Raw genomic sequence first — 23,282 nt, 5'->3', positions numbered from 1 at the left:
AAGCTGCGGTCAAAAGCTAGTAAAGGATAAAGATATAATAAAATGTATGAGGTGTACCTACTCGTATATAATCATAAATTAAGTATGCTCTCAGGATACGGAGAAGATTATGTAATCAAAATATAATTACAACTCGTTAATTTGCTTTAGTACCGCTGTTCAAATTAAATTACATAAATTATTACGGCCCTTTAATAAAATTGCAAAGACTTGAATTCATCCGCTTATAATAAACACAAACGTGCACATATAAATCAATATCTTAATAAAATAATAAGACTATAATATAACTAATTATCACTGGTTCGCATTCAGACTAATGTAAGTGAGAAGATTTCTTATTCTTAGAAAAGGTCATTGGCACAAAGCATATTAAAACCAGTCGTCCTCGGTAGCTCAAGTAAAGAAGTTGTGTTATTATATGTACAGGGTACATATAAAAAAATACACCTCCTCCTCAGAGTAACAAACTTGTCACAATCCCTGCATACTTCTTTTGCTTTATCCACATTAGTAACTCTTTTCATGCAACCTTGTCGGTTTACGGTACTCCTGACTTGAACTGAAAGTCTTTACAAATTCCTTGTTGTCATGATTGAGCAATAAAAATGATGAATGAACGCAGAATCAATAATCAATTCTTTCATTAATAAAACAAAAGAGTATTTCACTCAGTCACCACACCGTTAAAGGTATGATATTCTGAAAGCAGTCATTTCCTATGCAAAAGTTGAGAAAGATTCGGCGGAGATCCCTTCGGAGGCGGCCGAAAATAAACACAGAATATTAAAAACGGGTGATTTTAACTCCACTTTTCCTCGTCATTTCGCAGTGATGGACCGTGAAATTATAATTGTTTGTCGATAAAACTCGACAAGAAATAAATGGACATTATTTTGAGAGGTGCCTTTCCATGTATTTCCTAATATTTTAGAATAAGAATTCTTCATTTCACTCCCGTGGAACTTGATTAAGCATGTTGATTAAGTGCAAATCCTTTATGAGGTCAGGTTGTTGACAGTCAGCAGGGAAGTATCAGTGTAATTAAGTACCTTCATATCACACTTATACAACATGTATAAACTTTTACTGTTTATCCACCTATTCTCATTTATCGATACGTCAACATCGATAAATCGTTCGCCCCTAGTAGGCGCCGCGATGTCGAGTAAGATGAGTGAGCAGTGGGGGAGTCAACAGCGATTATTGATCTTACTAATGTCGGTACGAGAATCGAGTGATTCGAATTACGAGTGGTTTGAGAATTTGCGATGAATTAAAAATTGCTTTAGCCGAAATATTTATTTGATTAAGCCAAAAAGCTGAACGTCATCCTGTGACTATACTCTGTGCAACCCGGTAGAAACGTTAGGAAAAAACGTAAATTACCAATCATGCAGCATGAAAGTTTAAGGATTTAATGTGGCTGACATAAATCAATGTGTAGTCAAAACTACTAATCAGAATTTGTCTAAATTCATCATCGTTCGTTCGTCAAATTGAATTTGTTGTTGTCAATTAGTAGAACCATTTGACAGTTTTAGTGACATAGGTTTCACCTGAAAAGCGGCGTCATGATGATGTTTAAGAAGTTGCAATAAAATACAAAATGAAGGTGAGAAACTTCTTAAAAAAGAAAATTTAAATCTTTTCTAAACACATTTAAAAACGGAAACATACATCCTCTGTTTTGTTTTACGAAGAGCCGAGAGCAAAGGTCAGTTCGAGTACAAACAGAGAATTCATAAAACTGGACAGGTGGCCGATTCCCACGCATTCGAAAAAATTTCGTTCGAAATGAGCCCATGAATAAATTTGTTTTCATTTGAAGACTATAATAAGGGTGAAATTATTAGCATAATATAACACTATTTAGCATAATATATAACTTTATTTCGAATCTAAATTGAAAAAATGTTTTGCATTCTCTAATGTACACAAACAGCGGGGTTTATGGATTTTTTCTATTATAAATTTATTGGAGTGATTGTGAAAACAAAAAGGTTAGGGTTAAAAGAACTGTTGGCCCCTTTGAACTGTGTTCCATCCCAAGACAGGTCAAGCTGCCTACTACTCCAGGAAGGGGCGTGCTTTTATGTACGAAATAAGTTTTCACGACGCGTCAGAGTCGGATTCCAGATGTGGGAAAATACCGCATTCCACCCAGTATTGGAAAGGCTTTAGAGTGACGCGTGGAAGTAATAGTTTCGGTCGTTCACTAACATTTTTCGAACTTTTCATGCGGAATTTTAAAAAATCCTGTCTGACAATTTTTTTTACGCTTATGAAACTCAGTTTTTTTATTACTACTATGAATGAACAAGGACCACTCAGGACTAGATAACTCTATGGCTTGACCCGTGCACGTGTAAAATCCCGATATAATAGATTTGTTGGAGTTTTAGGAAATCCCGAAATTTTACGAATTTTAGTTTCCTACGCTCCGTAGTTTCCGTTATGCGTCAGTCATTCATCATCTCTCAGTAACATAGTTTTAATGAATTGATTGATAATATACAATAGATAATCATATAAGTTTATTATAATTTTCCTTTTTTTCTTTGTTTCAGATAAAATTGGTGCCAATCGTACTGGTCATATTATAATGGATCCTAAACGGTCATACAAATTTGGACCCGTGCCAAGCAAACTAATCTTACAAAAAAAAAATATGTGCTCAAATAAAAATAAATTAAAACGTTAGAGATTCTAACAAGTGGTACAAACAAGTACAACAATTTAAATTGTAAAATAAATATTGTGAAATTCCAAATATGAAGCTAAGTGTGAGTGCGTTTCGTGCGCAAGCGACGGCGCACAAGAAGATTCTGACGTCATCGTACCAGCAACACTACGGCAGTACCGCGGCGCCGCCCGCGTGCACCAACTTTACGCCGACGCAGGTATGTTAAAGAAGTACCTACTACAGGAATTTATAAAACTACTTTCAAGTATTTTGAAGTGTTTTAACTAGTTTAATAAGATACATTTTTAAACTAAGGTAATTCCTTTTCTCGCTTTTCACCAAATGTATAAATAGAATACACACTTACAGATGAATAGATCTAGATCAAATCGGAGACGTTCTAGTGAAAAACCGGGTTATGAGTAAAAATTTAATAAATTATTATAACTAACTGGCATAAAATGTAGGATCGTGGTAAGTAGAAAGATGTCGTCTCTGCCTTTCCATTCGGCGAAGAGGCGTGATTTACGAATTGATTGATCATGTACTTATATTTTTCCTCATGCTTGGAAAATAACTTTATGTCTGTAATAGAGTATGCAAATGTGAAACTAGTAACACAATTGGAAATTAAAAGGTTATCTTCAATGGCCATTGGTCGCGTCAGATGGGCTCTCATAGTTATGTAACAGTTGGCCAACTTGGGTGCTATTGAATTTCCTAGGTCGAGGCTAGACGAGTTCGCAACTACGTGACTTAATTGGCTTAGTTAAGTTTTCTAACTTTAAAAAGTATTTTTTATTGTTCTCTGCAAATTAATCTGTTTTTACCTCGACTAAATCCATTATTTTTTCACCTTTTTTTACATATACTCGTTATATATATTTTTTTCACTCGTTCTTTATATCAGGTCACAAATGTGTTAAATAAATTCTCTTCTTGTTTTTAATACATATAATAGATAAATAAATATAAACGCGACAAATTACACACATTGAGTTTGCCTCGAAGTAAGTTCGAAGCTGATGTTACGAGATCTTAGATCAACGATTATTTTATTTTATAAAAAATACTCATTTATATATAAACATACAAGATTCAGACCAAGAAAAAATTCCTTTCATCATGCCCTGACCGAGATTCGAACCCGGGACCTCTGGTGTCCACAGACAAGCGTATTACCGCTGCGCCGCAGAGGCCATCAATAGAATCTCTCTGTCACCTCGTGATGAGTAAAGACGTGAGTCATTACTCATCACGAGGTGACAGAGCTCAAATTCTCAAGACTCGAAGACCATGTTTGGCCAGATGGCAGGTTACGAGTACATTTAGACTTAGTTTACCTATCGCCTAAAAGAAGTATCCCAAATTCATAATACCTCCTCTACAATCTGTGTGTTTCCCGGCACCAATACAAAAAAGAATAGGACCACTCCATGTCTTTCCCATGGATGTCGCAAAAGGCGACTTAGGGATAGGCTTACAAATTTAAGATTATTTTTTTAGGCGATGGGCTAGCAACTTGTCTCTATTTGAATCTCAATTCTATCATCAAGCCGAAAAACTGAATGTGGCCAATCAGTCGCTTCAAGATTGTTGGCTCTGTCTACCCCGAAAGGGATAAAGACGTGACTATATGAATGAATGAATGAATTATATGTATGTATGTACAATCTGTGTGGGAAGAACAGTAGCTGGCACAGACTAATTTCTATATTTGCTAACAGTCCATTATGTACGATTTCGTAAAATATCCCATTAGACATTAAACGATCCAATAAATATCAATCAAAATGTAGAATAGTTAATACGGTTAAAGTCTAAGAAGGGGCGACATTTACTTATCTCAGAGACATTCAATAGTAAATCTACTAATTCCTATCTACCCTTACTCGCGATCGGGTTATATTGACAGTTTAATAGTAGCTATTCGTTCCCTTCGAAGGTCTTTGAAACGTTTTGGGTATTCAGGCTAATTAATTCTTGTAGCTTGGATAATATTCGTAATATTGTTTGTAGATATGAAAGATTTATTTTCAACCTTATAATTAAATGACGTGTATTATAACCTTATAATTAAGTGACAGAATATTTAATTATTTTATTAAAGTTATCAGATACAATTATCATTAAGCCACACAGCTGAACGTGGCCGTTAAGTCTTTGTAAGACTGTCGGCTCTGTCTACCCCGTAAGAAATAAAGATAGATTATTTGTTTGTTGTATTTGAATCCTCAATTCTACAATTGAGTCTAACATCTGAACGTGTCCTGTCAGTCATTTAAGACTGCTGGCTCCTGTCTGCCTCGCAAAGGTTTATAGAAGAGACTATATGCATGAACGAATTGTTTGTTGTCTCTTAACGCGTGAATCTCAATTCTATCATTAAGCCAAACAGCTGAGCGTGGCCTACCAGTCTTTTCAAGACTGTTGGCTCTGTCTACCCCGCTGGGGATATAGACGTGATCATATGTATGTATGTGTGTAACGCGTTATCTTCTTGAAATTTTGCGTATTTAATTAAAAGTCTGGGGCAGGACTTAGGGTACTTTTCATCACTGTAAAAACTATAGTTCCAGTGGGATTTGTAAACAACCTGTATTCGTTTGAAGGTGGCGCTATATTCGCCCGTATAGGTGGCGCCAAATTCGCGCGGGCGAATCTCAACGGTCCAACTGGCTTGAGATTCAGATAGTGAAAAGTTGTTAGCTCAACGAGAGAATGGTACTCATACATACATACATATAAACACGTCTATATCCATTGCGGGGTAGACAGACCCAACAGTCTTGTAAAGACTAACAGGCCACGTTCAGCTATTTGGCTTTAAGATAGAAAGAAGGGTACTCCCTGCCTAGAATAACTTTAACAGTAAAACTGTGTGAGGTAAAAATTGACAAAAATGTTTTTTTTTAAGAATCTATACGCACTTACTATTTTTTATTCGTTTCTAGACTAGCATAAAAGCTAGTAAATGTCAATACCGCTATGTCCACTACGCAATATCTGAACTACATTTCAGTGTTATGGACTTTTCAGTTGGTATTCACAATGATAGCACAATGTACGAGTGTGGTTATAAGTCTCTTGTGAGTTTTAAATATGGTTTTAGATTGGGCGAGTATCGAAAAGCACTGAGGTATCTCACGTAAGGGCCGTGTGGTTCCTCGCACTTTAGGATAGGACCACTACATCTTTTTTCCAAAGATGTCGTAAAAGGGGACTAGGACTGAGGGAATAAGGACATAATTTGTCTAGTGCAGCGCTTACCATGATCCAATATGAGATAGGTTCCATTGCAAAGATAGCGGAGGTCAGACGGGAGTCGCTTAACATTAATTCGAGATTAACGCTTGGAAGAAGAATCCTACTACTATTATAAAGGCGAAAGTTTGTATGGATGTTTGTTACTCTTTCACGCAAAAACTAATGAACCGATTACCATGAAATTTGGTATGTAGGTAGCTGAAGTCCCAGAATAACACATAGGCTACTTTTTATCCCAGAGTTCCCGCGGGATTGATAGGGTTTCCATGCGGACGAAGTCGCGGGCGGCCTCTAGTAAATAATAATAATATAATCAATTTTACCCTCACAGATTAAGAGCTTACAGTCTCCCAAAGACTGAAAGGCCACGTTCAGCTAATTCAGATTCAAATAGTGACAAGTTGCTAGTCCTAAAGACGAATCTCACGTTTATTTGAATAAAATTTTGAAAAATATAACGGGTTATGAATAGTATAAGTAGTAGAATAGCTTGTATGAGCTATTGAAATATGAACTAATTATTACTTTGAAGTTAAAAATAGTCTACATTTTAGCCTAGTTGAAAGGCGGTTAGCAGCGTTATTTCAGTATTTCCTACAACGGCTGCCTTTTGCAATTTGTCACTTCCGCCCATTCCCGCTTCGTCGCTCGTAATTGGATGAATCTTTAAATTTATTGTTTCAATAATATTTAAGGTAATGGTTTGAGTTAGCCTCGTATAGAGCTTTGTAACGTAGTGATATTTTCTTTTGATAAATAACATTTTAAACAAACCATGCCGTGTGATTCCCGCCACTTTAAAACAAGACGGCTACATCTCTTTCCCATGAATATCATAAAAGGCGACTAAGAGAATGGCCATATTTATCTAAAGCTGTTTTAACATACATACATACATATTATCACGTCTATATCCCTTACGGGGTAGACAGAGCCAATAGTCCCGAAAAGACTGAATGGCCACGTTCAGCTGCTCGGCTTAATGATGGAATTGAGATCTAAATAGTGACAGGTTGCTAGCCCATCTCCTAAAAAAAAGATCGCAATTTTATAAGCCTATCCCTTAGTCGCCTTTTACGACATCCATGGGAAAGAGATGGAGTGGTCTTATTCGTTTATGTATTGGTGCCGGGAACCACACGGCACACGGCAGGAGAAACTTAAGGAGGATAACTTTAAACAAACTCCATATAGTAACGTCTCTATCTTTTAGAGGTAGGAGGAAACTAAATGGTCACAGTATGTAGTTTAAAGAAAAAAAAAACTTAAGTAATAAGATTAATATCGAAACAAAATTACAAAACGAACTAACTTTAATTTCAAATCAATCAACACAATAAACCTGTACCAATTAGATGAAACATTTCCATCGTGAACCAGATTAATTCGGATTATGTGAATGGATTGAGTTCAGACTAAGGCATATCGTACCTACGAATTGTCTAGCTGAGTGCTTTGGAAATAATACTTATTCAATTTGCCATTGAGGTATTTTACAGTGCGTATTACATTAATAGTTGAACGTGGCCATTCAGTCTTTTTAAGACTGTTGACTCTGTCTACCCCGCAAGGGATATAGACGTGACAATATGTATGTATGTATTACATTAATATAATCACTATATCCCTTATGGGGTAGACAGAGTCAACAGTCTTAAAAACATTGAAAGGCCACGTTCTGCTGATGGAAGTGAGATACAAATAATGGCAGGTTGCTAGCCCATTATCTTCGAGAAGAATCTCATGTTTATAAGCCTTTCTATCAGAACAGCAATAAGAAATAATAATAATAAAAAAATAGTATACATACATACCTACTTAAAATCACGCCTCTTTCCCGGAGGGGTAGGCAGAGACTACCTGTTCCCACTTGCCACGATCTCTGCATACTTCCTTCGCTTCATCCACATTCATAACTCTCTTCATGCAAGCTCGGCGGTTTCGGGTACTTTTGACCTGACCCTTTAACAGGACGTCCTTAATTTGATCAAGATACGTTCGTCTAGGTCTTCCCACTCCGACCTTTCCGTCCACACTCTCCTTGTATATCTGCTTAGTTAACCTGCTTTCATTCATCCTCTCCACATGACCGAACCATCTTTATATACCCTTTTCTTAAAAAATAGTATACAAAAAATAAATAAGTAAATAGTATACAAAAAATAGTATACAAACACCATAATGAAAACGGTGAAACATTTCTTTATTAAAATGTTACACTATCTGTTATGAACAGGCTATCAATTTCACTTCCCATAGGAGCGGACCCTCTGGGAATATCTAGTAAATAAGACTTGAGCATGATTTGTGTGCAAATTTTAACCCCGATAGGATAGATCACTACCTTCACTTTCTGCTCACGTAAACTTTATTACCATGTCATATATATCATACATATATATCATATAATACACGATATGTTACTAACTCGATTATAAATTCAGGTCATGAATACATAGTATCTCCAGGTGACTCGTAAAACAAAAACATTGGTTCTTGAAAAAAGGGAAATGTCAAAGGTTTATATTTTGATTGCCTTAAGAGTGAAATCAGTGAAAAGTTATTGTATCTAGGGGAAGGTTCATATAAAGATTGCTGAGAGAGTGAAAACAGTGAAAAGACTTGGGTCGATGTTTATAGTAGACTAACTGCGCCCTGGGGCTTCGCTTTCGTGGAAATTTCGGGATAAAAAGCACCTTATAAGTTTAATTTGTTCAAAATCTATCTTTGTATTTAAATTCATCAATGGAGAAAATTTTAAGCGAAAGAATTCCAAACATCTATTTCACAAACTTTCGGAATTATAATATTACTAACATTTACCTGTGGCTCCGCCCGCGCGAATTTAACGCCACCTACAAAAGAATACAGCTTTTTCGCAAATCTCACGGGAACTGAGGAATATCCCTATGTTTGTTCAAAAAGATTGATTCAGTAGATAATGCGTGAAAAGGTTACAAACAAACGTAATTTGTACGTAAAATGTACATACATATATATGGTCACGTCTATATCCCTTGCGGGGTAGACAGAGCCAACAGTCTTAAAAAGACTGAATGGCCACGTTCAGCTATTTGACTTAATGATAGAATTGAGATTTAAATAGTGACAGGTTGCTAGCCCATCGCCTAAAAAAGAATCCCAAGTTTGTAAGCCTGTCCCTTAGTCGCCTTTTACGACATCCATGGGAAAGAGATGTAGTGGTCCTATTCTTTTTTGTATTGGTGCCAGGAACCACACGGCTCTACGTAAAATGTAATGTTTCAAATTCCGTTCAAATTCTATGTAAAATTTAAAGTTAGTATAATTAGCGTGAATGACGTTATTATAATAATAATATTTTGTTACGTGCATCGCTGGCTCAAGTGGTTTGAGATAATTGGCCGTACGAGAACACCCGTTTGGAATTGCATGCGCAGTAATTTCATACAAAATGGTTGATACAAATGTTGGTTATTTCCATGAATTTACAAATGATGAACACGATTATATTATAAATATACATACATACATATGGTCACGTCTATATCCCATGCGGGGTAGACAGAGCCAACAGCCTTGAAGACTGATAGGCCACGCTCAGCTATTTGGCTTAATGATAGAATTGAGATTCAAATAGTGACAGGTTGCTAGCCCATCGCCTAAAAACAGAATCCCCAGTTTGTAAGCCTATCCCTTAGTCGCCTTTTACGACATCCATGGGAAAGAGATGGAGTGGTCCTATTCTTTTTTGTACTGGTGCCACCACCATACGGCACTTATAAATATAATTACTTATATTATTATGAATATAATTATGTCTGAATATTTTTCTACTTGATTCAGTCTCTGTCCGATATTTTACGAATTCGGCGATTTTTCATTTTAATTAGCTTTTTCTTTCTTTATTATTTTCTTACTAAGACTTGTTACATAGCTGTAAGGCTTCCAAAATATAAATACTTATACGGCAATTAATTTAAGCGAATTCCCGATAAGTATCTTTTAATCAGAATTTCATTCAACAACGTAACTATCTAATTTATATGGAGTAAATCAGACGAAACTACATACATCTAGGTAGTCTGTATAGAACGAAAATTACTAAGACCTCGCAATTAGTGCGTTAATACGTCTCCCCCGCCGCAGTTCCATTGAATCGGTCGCCGCAAACTGCCCAGGGCAATGGGTCGAGAAATTGGACAATTTAAGCCATTCCTGCCGCCACTGTGATGTGGAGTGCGCTAAATAACTTGTAAGAGTGGGTGTAATGGGCTAGGAATTTAAGTTAATACACAGTTCCACACCTTTGATCCAGAGCAAGAGCAGGTCTGGTAGATTTGCGATGGGTAACTTCTATATGCAGGATGGAAGGATGCAGGGAATATCTCAATTTAACAGATTGAATAGTTAGGAAACAATAAAAATAATTTAAGGCAAGGATTAAACCTTTTCTTAGGTAGACATTATTATATCTCTCTCTCCCTCTTATACCAGCATGTTCCCAGTTGTAACTTCTGTCATTAAGCCTTGGGGCCTAGGTTCCTCTAGTTTGATCAATATTTTATCTCTTACGGGGTAGACAGAGCCAATAGTTTTGAAAATACTGATAGGCCACGTTCAGCTGTTTGGCTTAATGCTAGAATTGAGATTCAAATAAAGTGACAGATTGCCAGGTCATTAGTTTTAAGAAGACTAATATTTATAAAAGTTTATTTTGGATTCTTTCTAAAATGTTATGGTATCAACTTACAATTAAAGCATCCTCTTTCACGTAAATAGTGAAGCGGTCCCAATAATGTGAAAGGGGGTAAATCTCATTTGATCAATAATATACTACACTCGTACAATTGGATAGTCGAGGATAAAGATTGCTGGTTGCGGGGTTTTTGCGAGTCGTATGTGACTTTCTTTTGTTGGCGATATATGAGGCGATTTATTGCCAAACTTCGCTGGAATTTCCCATCAAGCTTTAATACACTCTGTTTTTATACAACATACATACATACATACATATGATCACGTCTATATCCCTTGCGGGGTAGACAGAGCCAACAGTCTTGAAAAGACTGAATGGCCACGCTCAGCTATTTGGCTCAATGATAGAACCGAGATTCAAATAGTGACAGGTTGCTAGCCCATCGCCTAAAAGAGGAATCCTAAGTTTATAAGCCTATCCCTTAGTCGCCTTTTACGACATCCATGGGAAAGAGATGGAGTGGTCCTATTCTTTTTTGTAATAGTGCCGGGAACCACACGGCACGTTTTATACAACCGTTGAATAAATAGTGTTTTATTTTTATTTTATTTTCGTCATGTTGTGTATTCGTGTGTTAGGTGAAAGTTTTGTCGATTCACAAGTTTATACGTACTTACATAATAACGTAAGGAATAACACGTGTTTATTCCATAAGGGATAGATAAAATCAAGGGTTCAGCTATATGCTAACAAAAGTTAAAGTTTCATTTAATTCTTATTGGGTCAGACTAGCTTTAGACCATAAAAACTTACCTATAGAACGACTAAGGAAAGTCTAAAAAACTTGAGTCTTCTTGTAGGCGACGGGCTTGTGACCCGTCACTATTTGAATCGTAACAATCAGAACAGGCCTTTTAGTCTTTTCGAAACTGTTTGCTCTGTCTACCCTGCAAGGAGTATAGACGTGATTAATGTATGTATTTTAGAGGTATCTATTTACCTTGTGGTTTCCCGGCACCAATAAAAAACCATAGGACCACTCCATCTCGTTCCCATGGATGTCGTAAAAGGCGACTAAGGGATAGGCTTATCAACTTGGGATTCTTCTTTAATTTTTTCACTATTTGAATCTCAATTCAATTATAAAGCCAAAAAGCTGAACGTGGCCTATCAGTCTTTTCTCTGTTGGCTCTGTCTACCCCGCAAGGGATATAGACGTGATTATATGTATGTATGTATTTACCGGATCGCGCCCGGGTCCGGATGGCCGCAGTCGGAAATGCCCACCTGACGGCACTATGGCAACCAACCGATCGTTTTGGAAGCGCGCCCAATTTAAATCACATATTTCCGGTTTGATCTGGTATAAGCCAGATTTAGCTGGAATTATGTTTTATATACATAGTTATATTATTATTTTTTGCCTATAATTTTGTACCACTGCTGGGATTACTTTAGGACATTTGAGCATATAGACGGTAACTAAAGGGATAGGCTTATAAACTTGAGATTCCTCTTTTAGGCTATTAGCTGGCAAACTGTCACTATTTGAATCTCAATTGTATCATCAAGCTAAAAAGCAGAACGTGGCCTATAAGTCTCTTCAAGACTGTCGGCTCTGTCTACCCCGTAAGGGATATAGACGTGACTAAATATATGTAGGTATGTTCGGGAACTAAAAATAAATTAAAAATCCTTATTGAACATCGCACACGTTCTGTAATATTTACTTAACAGGTATTAATAGACATCGAGACCATCAAAGTCAACCCTAACAATTACGTTTGCTGCAGCTGAAGTTGCCTCTACGAAGTTTGAGCAAATATTCACTTGAATGCAACTGCGCTGAACGGCTGGTCGGCAATTATACGGTGTACACTATTGATGGAATTATTAGTTAGAATTAATTAATTTCTGATGTTAAAAGTGTGAATGAAAGCAGGTTGATTGAGCAGGGATATATGGAATACACAGGGATCGTGAGAGGGAAGACATACATACATACATACACCGGTCACGTCTATTTCCCTTGCGGGGTAGACAGAGCTAACAGTCTTGAAAAGACTGAATGGTAACGTTCAGCTATTTGGCTTAATGGTTAGCAACCTGCCACTATTTGAATCTCAATTCTTTCTCAAAAGCCGATGGCTTAAAAAAGAATCCCAAGTTTGTAAGCCCACCCCATCCACCTTTTACGACATCCATGGGAAAGGGAAGATCTAGCGGAACATACCTTGTTAACGGGAACGACTTGACAAATGGTCAGGTTAATAATATTCGTGAAGACTAAGAAGAGAGAAAGTGAATGAAGCGACTACGTAGTCAAGTGGAAAAATATAGTATGTGCTTTCTTGTTTGTTTGAAAAAAGGCCTCATGTGTATGAATTATAACCAACTTAAGTACGCCGCAAATTCCCCCGCGTCAAACGATTAATCTCTTGAATATCTATTCTCGTGGGAATAATGGGATTACTTTTTAAAGATCTCTTAGATTCCTTTTAACGACATAACACGTTTGGTTTTAAAGATTTAAAATTTAGCATGCATATTTTGCCTGAATTTCAAATCTCTAAACCTCTACTAGAAACTAATTGCTGTGCTTTGATATGTTGCTTTATATTTAGGTATATCGTTTGGTTTCGCTCACATATATGTGTCATATATGTAGGTTCGTGAATAAAATGACTAATAGCTCTCAGTAAATAGTAGAGAATCGTCTCAATCCCACACGAGACAGTGAATCTGACGCTTTCCTTGATTGGGAAATTATACAAGAGATTTGAGTCGAGTTATTGGCTCATTTACTGCCGACTTGCAGGGGACGCAGACGAATGGACGGATTAAGACGTTCACACAGTGTTTGTAGTCTTTTTACTTATAAATCATAATGTGATTTTCTAGTGACAATTATCTTAAATGTGTTTTAACAATATATTTAAGTCAAAGTGTAATACGGTTATGTACATAAATAAGAAGGAATAATATATGACAAAGAAGAACATTACATAACTACAATTTAATATTATGCTGAGATGTGTTTAAGTCATTAAAATACAACAGATTATAATGGTCGCTTTTTTGGTTAAATTAGAACTGTTGTAGTTAAGACAAGATAATAGAAACAGAAATGGAGTAAGCAGAGGTAGGTATTCCATCAAGAGAACAAGAACGGAAGAAAAAGAAAAAATGGAGAATGCACCGGTGCTCTGCTCCTCAGGCCATGCAGGCGAAGGAATATGTGCATCCCACTGTGTACTCTCTCGCCTCCATGACCTGAGGAACCGGGCTGATTCGTCGGGAAGACCTGGATAGAAGAATACCAACTAGCTGGGGAACAGATGTCTGTCTATGCTCGGGTCCAGTTAGATGGGGCAGGTTGAAAAGATCCTGGCTTGACGTCGTGAATGATGATATTCATGCCAATGGCCTTAATACTGAAGACGCTGCTAGCGGGGAAAACTGGAAGGAAAAATGTCGGAAAGCGGACGCTTATGGTCGGAACTGTCAAAAAGTTACAATCTTACTCAAGGTTATCCGGTTTCATGTTTTACCTTTCACTACAAGGATTGGCTGAAATTGCTTAGCAATAAGTCCGCCTTTGCTCAATATATTCTTAATGTCTGTTTCTACTACATACATTTGTATTTTTTACGGGCAATAAAGATAATTTGTATTGTATTGTATTGTTACCGTTTAAGACGACTCATTTCTGTAATTCAATAAACACATGGCAGCAGTAAAAGGATATTGCTGAGTTCCTGTTGTATATACTTTCTGTATGTAAATTATTACTTGTTAATGAAAGACGGTTATCATTGTACAATTTAATTGAATTCAATTGTACAATTATATTATATTACAAACATTAAATATTTTAATGCGGTCATAAATATTTTATTGCTGATTATTTAACTTTTTGGAAAGCCTTTTGAATATTTAAATGTTTTGTTTGGTACAATTTATTACGGTTTTAAATACATTCGTGTTCCAAATAATATGAGATTTCGGATTTATACTAGTTGGATATAGCCTGAGATTTATTCTTAAGAGTAGAATAATTAATTTTAAGCCTATACAAGAACTAGACTCTACAATGTAGGTCTGTATTAACCCTTGCAAAGTAATGTCAATTTACGACTTGTACAGTACATACATTTCACAAGCCTATATGTCGCAGTCATCTAGTTGAATTAGCTATTTTATTTTATGACTAGGTCGTTAATTGAATGATGGTATTCAACTAATCGACCAAATGACAACTCCGAACCATTCAAGGATTTGAATGGGATATAGCCTGCTTTGTAATGTTTGCTTAGACTGACCATGAGTTCACAACTTGAAATAATAGGTAAATTCATACTGTCACACTATTTTATCATAAATGAACTACTTTTATAGTAAATCAATCGAAAAATACCAATACAGTCTTTTCTGTGCGAACTTTTTGACGCCATATTTGTTATGGTGACTACTTGCTAGTAGTCACCACAGTGGGAAAAATTAACTAAATTTGAATCATTTGACTAAATTTACATCCGCTCTGCTCATAGGTCTATAGCTCAATGCAAATAATTAGCTAACTAGTTGGACATTGAGTAAGGTTTGTTCAATCAATGTTTATCCTAATCATTTAATTTTTTAAGTATATAGTATAAATATATAAGTATAATTTAAGTATATATTAAATACCTTCATTCAATGAACGAGCAAGTCATTCAATAAAATAGCAGATATAACCAGATGACTGCAACATTATACATAATGTCGTATTCACTTACCAATCCCTAAAAGCCTACAATATGTTCTCCCTTGAGGCAGCGGGGCAAAGTTCCTCTCCACGGCATCCGGCCTCTTTTGTTAGAATTCCCGGATCATATATTATGTTGAAAATAAGTAACTTAATAATGTAGTATGTTTGATAAGTGGGTAACTATGACGTTTTCATGTCAGTGTATGTAACGGGCATAGAAATCGGTATAATAGAAGACTATAGACATGCTAAATTGTATTTGAGTCTATACGAATGAAGTGCCATCGAAATAAACTCATTCATTCATTATTTTTACAAATGTCCATTTTGTGAAGTAGACATCTGGGGAATGGACGTTAAAGAAAAAAGACCTTAGAAACTGACTGGACATTTCGTTAATGTTCTTACATTCTGAAAGGGTCTTGAATTCACTTGTAAAATTGACAAATATGTATAATATAATCATAAATTGAGATGCAATTTGTGAAAATGTTATAATCTCTCCAGTTATAATACATTCACCAGTATTTACCACTTCTACTGTTTTATATTATTCCGAATCTATGGTAACAAGTTTGTTCGTTGTTCTGTTAAAACGAAACTCCAAAATTCATGTTCAGTGTTTCGGACATTTCTCTGTATGTTAATGTAGCTAAAATATGTTAGGTGTGATTAACTTTATAATTCGTGTTATCGTAATTTTTTTTTTGTACTTTCCAAATTTTATTTCTCACATACAGACATTTAGCATGTTTGCAAACTTTGTTGTGCAAAAATTTTTGTTGCACAACAAAGAAAATTGTTTTAATATTAAGTTGAAAAATATTATAATTTCCATTACAATAAAAGTTTAGGGTTATTAAACTTAGCGAATTGAGTTCATAGCAATAATCTACGGTCCGTAAGGTGTTTAGGCGTCAAAGCTAAATATTCAAAGTTGTAATCTATTAGAATGGAATCCGACGTGCCTAAATAGTTCTCATTTCATGGCAGTAATTCCGTTGTAAGGCTCAAGATTGTGAATTTGCATTTATAAGACGGGTCGAGCGCGGAGGTTCAATTTACCACTATTCAAGGTCCAATTTCAATAAATTATTCTAAGGGCCACTTCGCCTGGGCCCACCTGGTTATCACGAATGTTAGCACTTTTCAACGCTCGTTCAATTTTGAGGGCTCTTAAGGGATTGCGGAAGGAGTATCGTTTAGTTATACGATTCCCTAATCGTGAATAAATAAATAAACACATTTTATATATACGAGAGAAATTACATAGATTGAGTAAGCCTGTCAAAGTAAGTTCGAGACTTGTGATATGAGACTAATTCGAAGGCAACAGCTTCTATGTTGGTCTGGTGGTGAAAAAAATCATAGTGTGTGTCAGCTGCTTGGCTTCCCTTGCAGATAGTAAAAGCCAATCATGGGAGAGGCTTATAAACTTGAGATTCGCCTTTTAGGCGATGGGCTTCCAACCTGTCGCTATAGAAATCTCGATTCTATCCATTAAGCCATACAGCTGGATGTGGCCTGACAATCTATTTAGTACTGTTGACTCTGTTTACCTCATAAGGGATAAGGACGTGATTTTATGTATGAGGTTCTTGTAAAATAATTGCTTACAAAGAACTTTCACTTTGACTTTACCGATGTGATAAGCCCTGATAAAGAAATAATTAGTTATCATGAATGTTAAAAATGAGAAAGAGACCAGAACACAGAGAAATAAAGTGACCACATTAAATCGACTTAAAATCATTCGATTTTAAATTTTATCAGCACGAATTACGTAATCACTAATGACTTGAAATTCACAAAGTTGGTTAGACTCCAAACGAAAACATGCAGCAACAAACTTTATTACGATAAGAAGATACGAATCTTTTTGAGTCACTTTGATTTGTGTTCCAATAGATATAATTAAAACATATTTTTAATAGCTGAACGTGGCCATTCAGTCTTTTCAAGAGACGTGACCATATGTATGTATATTTTTTAAACTATACCCCTTGCGGGGTAGACAGAGCTAGCAGTCTTGAAAGACTGAAAAGCCGACGTTTAGCTGCTAGGCCTAATGATAGAATTGAGATTCAATTAGTGACAGGTTGCTAGCCCATCGCCTAAAAGAAGAATCCCAGATTTATAAGCCTATCCCTTAGTCGCCCTTAACAATATCCATGGAAAGGATATGGATTGGTCCTATTCTTTTTTTATATTGGTGCCGGGAACCACACGGCTCTCAAAAAGCTTACAAACTTGGGATTCTCTTTTAGGCGTTTGGCTAGCAACCTGTCACTATTTGAATATCAATTCTATCATTAAGCCGAATAGCTGTGCGTGGCCTGTCGGTCTTTTCAAGACTGTTAGCTCTGTCTACCCCGCAAGGGATATAGACGTGAATATATGTATGTATGTATTTTTCTTCGTTACCAAATCATGTTGAAAGTATATATCCTATTACTTAAAATAAAAGCGTAGTAATAAGACATCTTTATTTAAATGAACATCTTTTTATGCAGACAATTGCATTTGCAAGCAAAGTAGAGAAACCATCGAGAAAGTTGGCCACTCGACCGCCGGCGTGAGGAGTGGTGTAACTAATTTCCAACTACTCTAATAAAACATGAGACTTCACGTTTCGCTTGTAGGTACAGTGGGCTACAGTATAAAGTACCTATGCTAACTGAATATATTCGTATCAAGGGTACGAAGGTAAAATATTTGTTTCAATGTACGTGACTCACTGTACTTTAATAACTTAGAGTAAGTCTAGAAAGTATTTTTTTCTTACGAAGTGCGCAATGCTGAGATCTTCGAGCATTTAAACATAATCATCTTCATTCCTTTTTTGGATTGGTGCCGTGTGGTTCCCGGCACCAATACAAAAAAGAATAGGACCACTCCTTCTCTTTCCCATGAGTGTCGTATAAGACGACTAAGGGATAAGCTTACAAACTTGGGATTCTTTTTAAGGCGATGGGGTTGTAACCTGTCACTATTTGAATCTCAATTCTATCATTAAGCCAAATAGCTCAACGTGGCCATTCTGGCTTTTCAAGACTGTTGGCTCTGTCTACCCCGCAAGGGATATAGACGTGACCATATGTATGTATGTATCTTCATTCCATCATTGGGTCATGCAGTTGAATGTGGCTTTTCAGTCTTATCGAGACTGTTGCCTCTGTCTATCCCGCGAGGGACATAGACGTGACTTTATGTATGTATGTTACCTTAATACACAGTATCAATACTAACCACGTTAAGCTTAACAAAGGTATAATGAATTAAATGGAGTTTATTATGTCTCGTTAGTGTTACTATAATAACTGTTTCATGATATTTAATACAATAATTTCTTGGGATTGTGATATAATTATTATTTGTCGACAATTTCAGAGTTATAAACAGTACTTATATAACTAAGTATTTTGTTTTCAGTCTATTTTTAATAGACTGGAAACAAAATACTTAGTTATATGGATGTGTTGTGCGTGAATGAAACGAAGCGGAAAGGATGCGACGCGACGCAGCACGGCCCTTACACGGCGTATTGGTCTGGAATTTCCAGTACCAGCCGAGGCTGTCAAGGGGTCGGTCTAATTCTTTCTGCACGAATGGCTGAGTGCGTGAATGAGTATGAGTGTGTCAGCCCTCGTCTTCTATGGATTAGGCTGAAAGTTGGAATCACTCGGATCTTCGTTCTAGGTGTTTATGCACCTTGGGATGTGGGTTCGAGGGGTACAACATCAGCAAAAAGCGAAAACGAGGAGTTCTGGAATAGTGTAAGAGAAGTATTGAAAGTTACCAAGCCAAATGAGAAGATTATTATGTTAGGTGATTTTAATGGATGGGTGGGTGTAAAGCGTGATGGATATGAAAAGGTGCTTGGTGCGTTTGGTGACGAAAAGGTGAATGATAATGGAAGAAGTGTATTAGAAATTTGTCTAGAGTGGGATCTTTTTGTGTCGAACTCAATGTTTCAACATAAAGAGATCCACACCTACACAAGAGTGGAAGGTATTTTAAAAAGTATGATAGACTTTGTGATTGTAGATGAAAGATTGAAGAACAAAGTGCTGGATACCCGTGCATATCGCGGTGCTGGCATTGACTCGGACCATTTACTGGTGATATCCCGGATAAGGGGTATCTTCAATCGCTGGCGGCACAGGGTAAGGGAGCAAACCAGCGCTTTGGAAAGAGTAAAAGTAGAAAATTTGCAAGATATGGATGTAGGTAAGAAGTATATTAATAGACTGAAGGATGAATTTGAAGATTTAGAGGAAATGAGCGATATTGAAGATGGATGGAAGGAATTTAAAGAAAGAATTGTGAAAGTAGCTGTTGAAGTGTGTGGTGTAAGTAGAAGAAGGAAAGGAAAAAATCACAAAAATGCGTGGATGAGTAAAGATGTGCAAGAACTTGTGCGATTAAAGAAGAAAGCATGGCTGGATTTGTTAGCAGCAAAAGCTAACTTAAGAATGCAAGAGGTTATAGATGAAGATGTGAATGAAGCACGTAAGGAATATAAGAAAATGAAAGATTTGGTTAAGAAAGCTGTGATTAGAAAGAAAGAAGAGTATAAAGAGGATTTTGATAAAAGGCTATCAGAAGACTTTCAGTCAAATCTGAAAGTATTCTGGAAATCCGTAAGGTCAGCCCGAGGAAGTACTATAACCAGAGAGCTGACTAGGATCAGATGCCAGGATGGTAGCGTTGTGAAAGGAGAAGAATGTGTACTAAAGATATGGAAGGACTATTTTGAAAGTTTATTTGAAAAAAAGGAAGGAAATAAGAAAGATTTCTGCTATAGCGAAGAAAAAGAGAATGAGATGGAAGGCGAAATTGAAATGTTCGAAATTGTGGAAGCACTTAAGAGTATGAAAGCGGGAAAGGCTGCTGGGTGTGATAGAGTGTCGGTCGAGATGCTTAAAGCAGGAAAAGGCGTAGTAGCTAGTCAGTTGTACTGCCTTTTCAATTTGTGTTGGAGAAGCGGCCGAGTACCAAAAGATTGGTGTAAGGCTGTTATCGTGCCACTTTACAAAGGAAAAGGGTCACAGCTGGACTGCAAAAATTATCGTGGTATAAGCCTGCTTAGCGTCGTCGGCAAATTGTATGCTAAGGTATTGATTAATAGAGTCAGGAATGAAACTGATGACAAAATATGGGATGCTCAAGCGGGATTTCGAAAGGGAATGGGATGTACTGATCAGGTCTTTTCCTTGCGGTGCATAGCCGAAAAGTTTTTGGCCAAGAGTCAAAAAGTCTATTGCACATTCGTAGATCTGGAAAAGGCCTATGACAGAGTTGAGAGGAATGAATTGTGGTCAGCACTTTCTATGCATGGGGTGAGCAGTCTCTTAATACGAGCACTGAAATCCTTATATGAGGATTCGAGTGCTTGTGTCAGGATAAACGGAGCGCACACTGAGTGGTTTAAGATTGAGAAAGGCGTTAGGCAAGGATGTGTTGCGTCACCGTGGCTGTTCAACCTATTTATGGATAGCTGTTTGACAGATTTGAAAGAGTCTAAAAGTGGATTAAGGATGAATGAGTTACTCGTCAAATGTCTGCTCTATGCCGACGATCAGGTTATACTGGCGTCATCAGCGGAGGAGTTACAGGAGATGGTAAACTGTATGCATGAAGCTTTAAAAGAGAAAGGAATGAAAGTGAACGTAAGTAAAACTAAAACACTGGTTTTTGAAATGGAGAAAGAAATGACAGCATGTAATATTTTGATTGGAGGAGAAAAAGTGGAGCAAGTGAAAGAGTTTGTATATCTAGGATCAAAGTTTACATCAGATGGCAAGTATGATAGTGATATTGAAAGGAGAGTGAACGCGGGGAACATGGTGAATGGAGCTTTGCATGCCTTTATGAGCAGTCAGAAACTATCCAAAAAGGCTCGACTGGCTGTGCACAGGGGCGTGTTGGTCCCGACATTAATGTATGGGAGTGAAAGTTGGGTATGGCAAAAGAAGCATGAAAGCAGAATAAATGCAGTGGAAATGAGAGCGTTAAGGAGTATGATGGGTGTGAAATTGAGTGACAGGATAAGGAACAGCGTGATAAGGGAATGTTGTGATGTGAAAGAAGATGTAGTTACAGGAATAGAAAAGGGTATGTTACGATGGTTCGGTCATGTGGAGAGGATGAATGAAAGCAGGTTGACTAAGCAGATATACAAGGAGAGTGTGGAGGGAAAGGTCGGAGTGGGAAGACCTAGACGAACGTATCTTGATCAAATTAAGGACGTCCTGGTAAAGGGTCAGGTCAAAAGTACCCGAAACCGCCGAGCTTGTATGAAGAGAGTTATGAATGTGGACGAAGCGAAAGAAGTATGCAGAGATCGTGGCAAGTGGAAAGAGGTAGTCTCTGCCTACCCCTCCGGGAAAGAGGCGTGATTTTATGTATGTATGTATGTATGTATTTTTAATAGACTTTGAGCTCAACGCGCACTCTATGTATAAAGTGAACTCGAATCTGAACGGGGTACAAACTTCATCGTTTGCATTTCCCAGAGTTGAAATAGGATTGGAAAACCGCACGCCGTCACCGAATTATAATGCATGGAGAATTTAATTCCGTATGAAATGAACAAGCTTTGATGTTTTATATTAAAACGCACGTGCGACGCGACACGATGCGATTATGTTACTTTTTATGCAAACAACGCTACAGGTGAATTACAATAATCGCAGTACTTTTTTTCCTTTGCTCCCTTTGATATTAATTAGTATAAAACTTGTTGATTTCTTCAATTATTCCCACTATTTTAATTAATATGTTAAAAAAAGTTTACTCTCCCATGTAAATTGGTTGATAGTAAATTATTTATTTTTTGTTTTTGCTATAATGTTTTCTCGGTTTCCATTCATTCATGTGACTTTAATAGCGTTTGATTGCCAATTTTCGACTTATATTAACTCTGTTATCGATTGATGGCGCTAAGTTGCGACTCAAAGATTTAATAACTCAAACAGTAGCCTCATAAATATGCAGAGTCATTTTCAAGTTGACCTTATACATTTTGAGAGAAATGATGCATAATCCATAATAATTCTTTATTATAATAAGATTTAACTTACATATTCTTTTAATAATAAGAATCAGAGTAAGATCTGTTTTTCTTTTTAGAAACCTAGTTTTTATGTTTGTTTATCTCAGAACGTGTACAAAGCATTTACAAAATTTCTAATGAAAACATTTGTTTGTTATACTTGATTAGGTATTTAATTTTAGTTATTCATATACGAATAAAGTATCTTCGTCCGACGAAGCATTATATTAAAAATATTTAAATTTTGGATCATGACGAATAAACTCAAAACTCCTGAATTTATTTATTGTGTTACTATGGTATAAACTATTATTTTTAAAACTTCGCACAGAAACGAAAGCCCGTGCAAAATTCCAGTATCTTTCTTTTGCGAATTTTACTTGAAAATTGTAAGTTCGTCATTGCATGAATTCTGCAAAACATAATCCCTAAGAAATTGTGGTTTTCATTCAATTTCTTATCACGGTGGCATCAAAGGACGCCCTACCTGACCAATAAGGGCTTCATTAGCATTGCGATCTGACTCAAGGGAACCCCAATTCGTACATATATTTATATACACATATTGTGTAAACAACGTCCTATTTCGACCCTTGATCCAAGAAACATAGATATCGAGTAAAGTGTCCTCAATATCATTGATGTAAGCTTTAAACAGTGCGTAATTTTAAAAGTCAGAACCAGTATTGTACCTATGGATAATAAGGTTACACTTTGTCAAGAATAGTGAAAATCCACTCTTCATACTCTTATAGATTTGACCTGATCTAGGTTTTCGTCTGTTCTCTCGAAAAACAAAAATATTGGTATCTTGCAGCGTTTTTGCAAAATGGATGTTGTGTTG

At 36.5% G+C, this 23,282-nt stretch overlaps 1 protein-coding gene across 1 annotated transcript in view; it reads left to right on the top strand.

Annotated features, from left to right (window-relative positions):
* Nucleotides 1–2,774: 2,774 nt before the first annotated feature.
* LOC106137067 (uncharacterized) overlaps nucleotides 2,775–23,282 on the top strand; it is a 108,413-nt gene continuing 87,905 nt past the window's right edge. Inside the window, exons 1-2 of the mRNA XM_060950842.1 lie at nucleotides 2,775–2,903; nucleotides 10,232–10,261. Coding sequence (XP_060806825.1) covers nucleotides 2,775–2,903; nucleotides 10,232–10,261 — 159 coding nt within the window. The remainder of the gene's footprint in view (nucleotides 2,904–10,231; nucleotides 10,262–23,282) is intronic.

Source organism: Amyelois transitella, chromosome 22 (assembly GCF_032362555.1).
Source record: "Amyelois transitella isolate CPQ chromosome 22, ilAmyTran1.1, whole genome shotgun sequence".
NCBI lineage: Eukaryota > Metazoa > Arthropoda > Insecta > Lepidoptera > Pyralidae > Amyelois > Amyelois transitella.
This window is presented reverse-complemented; position numbering and strand designations above follow the sequence as displayed.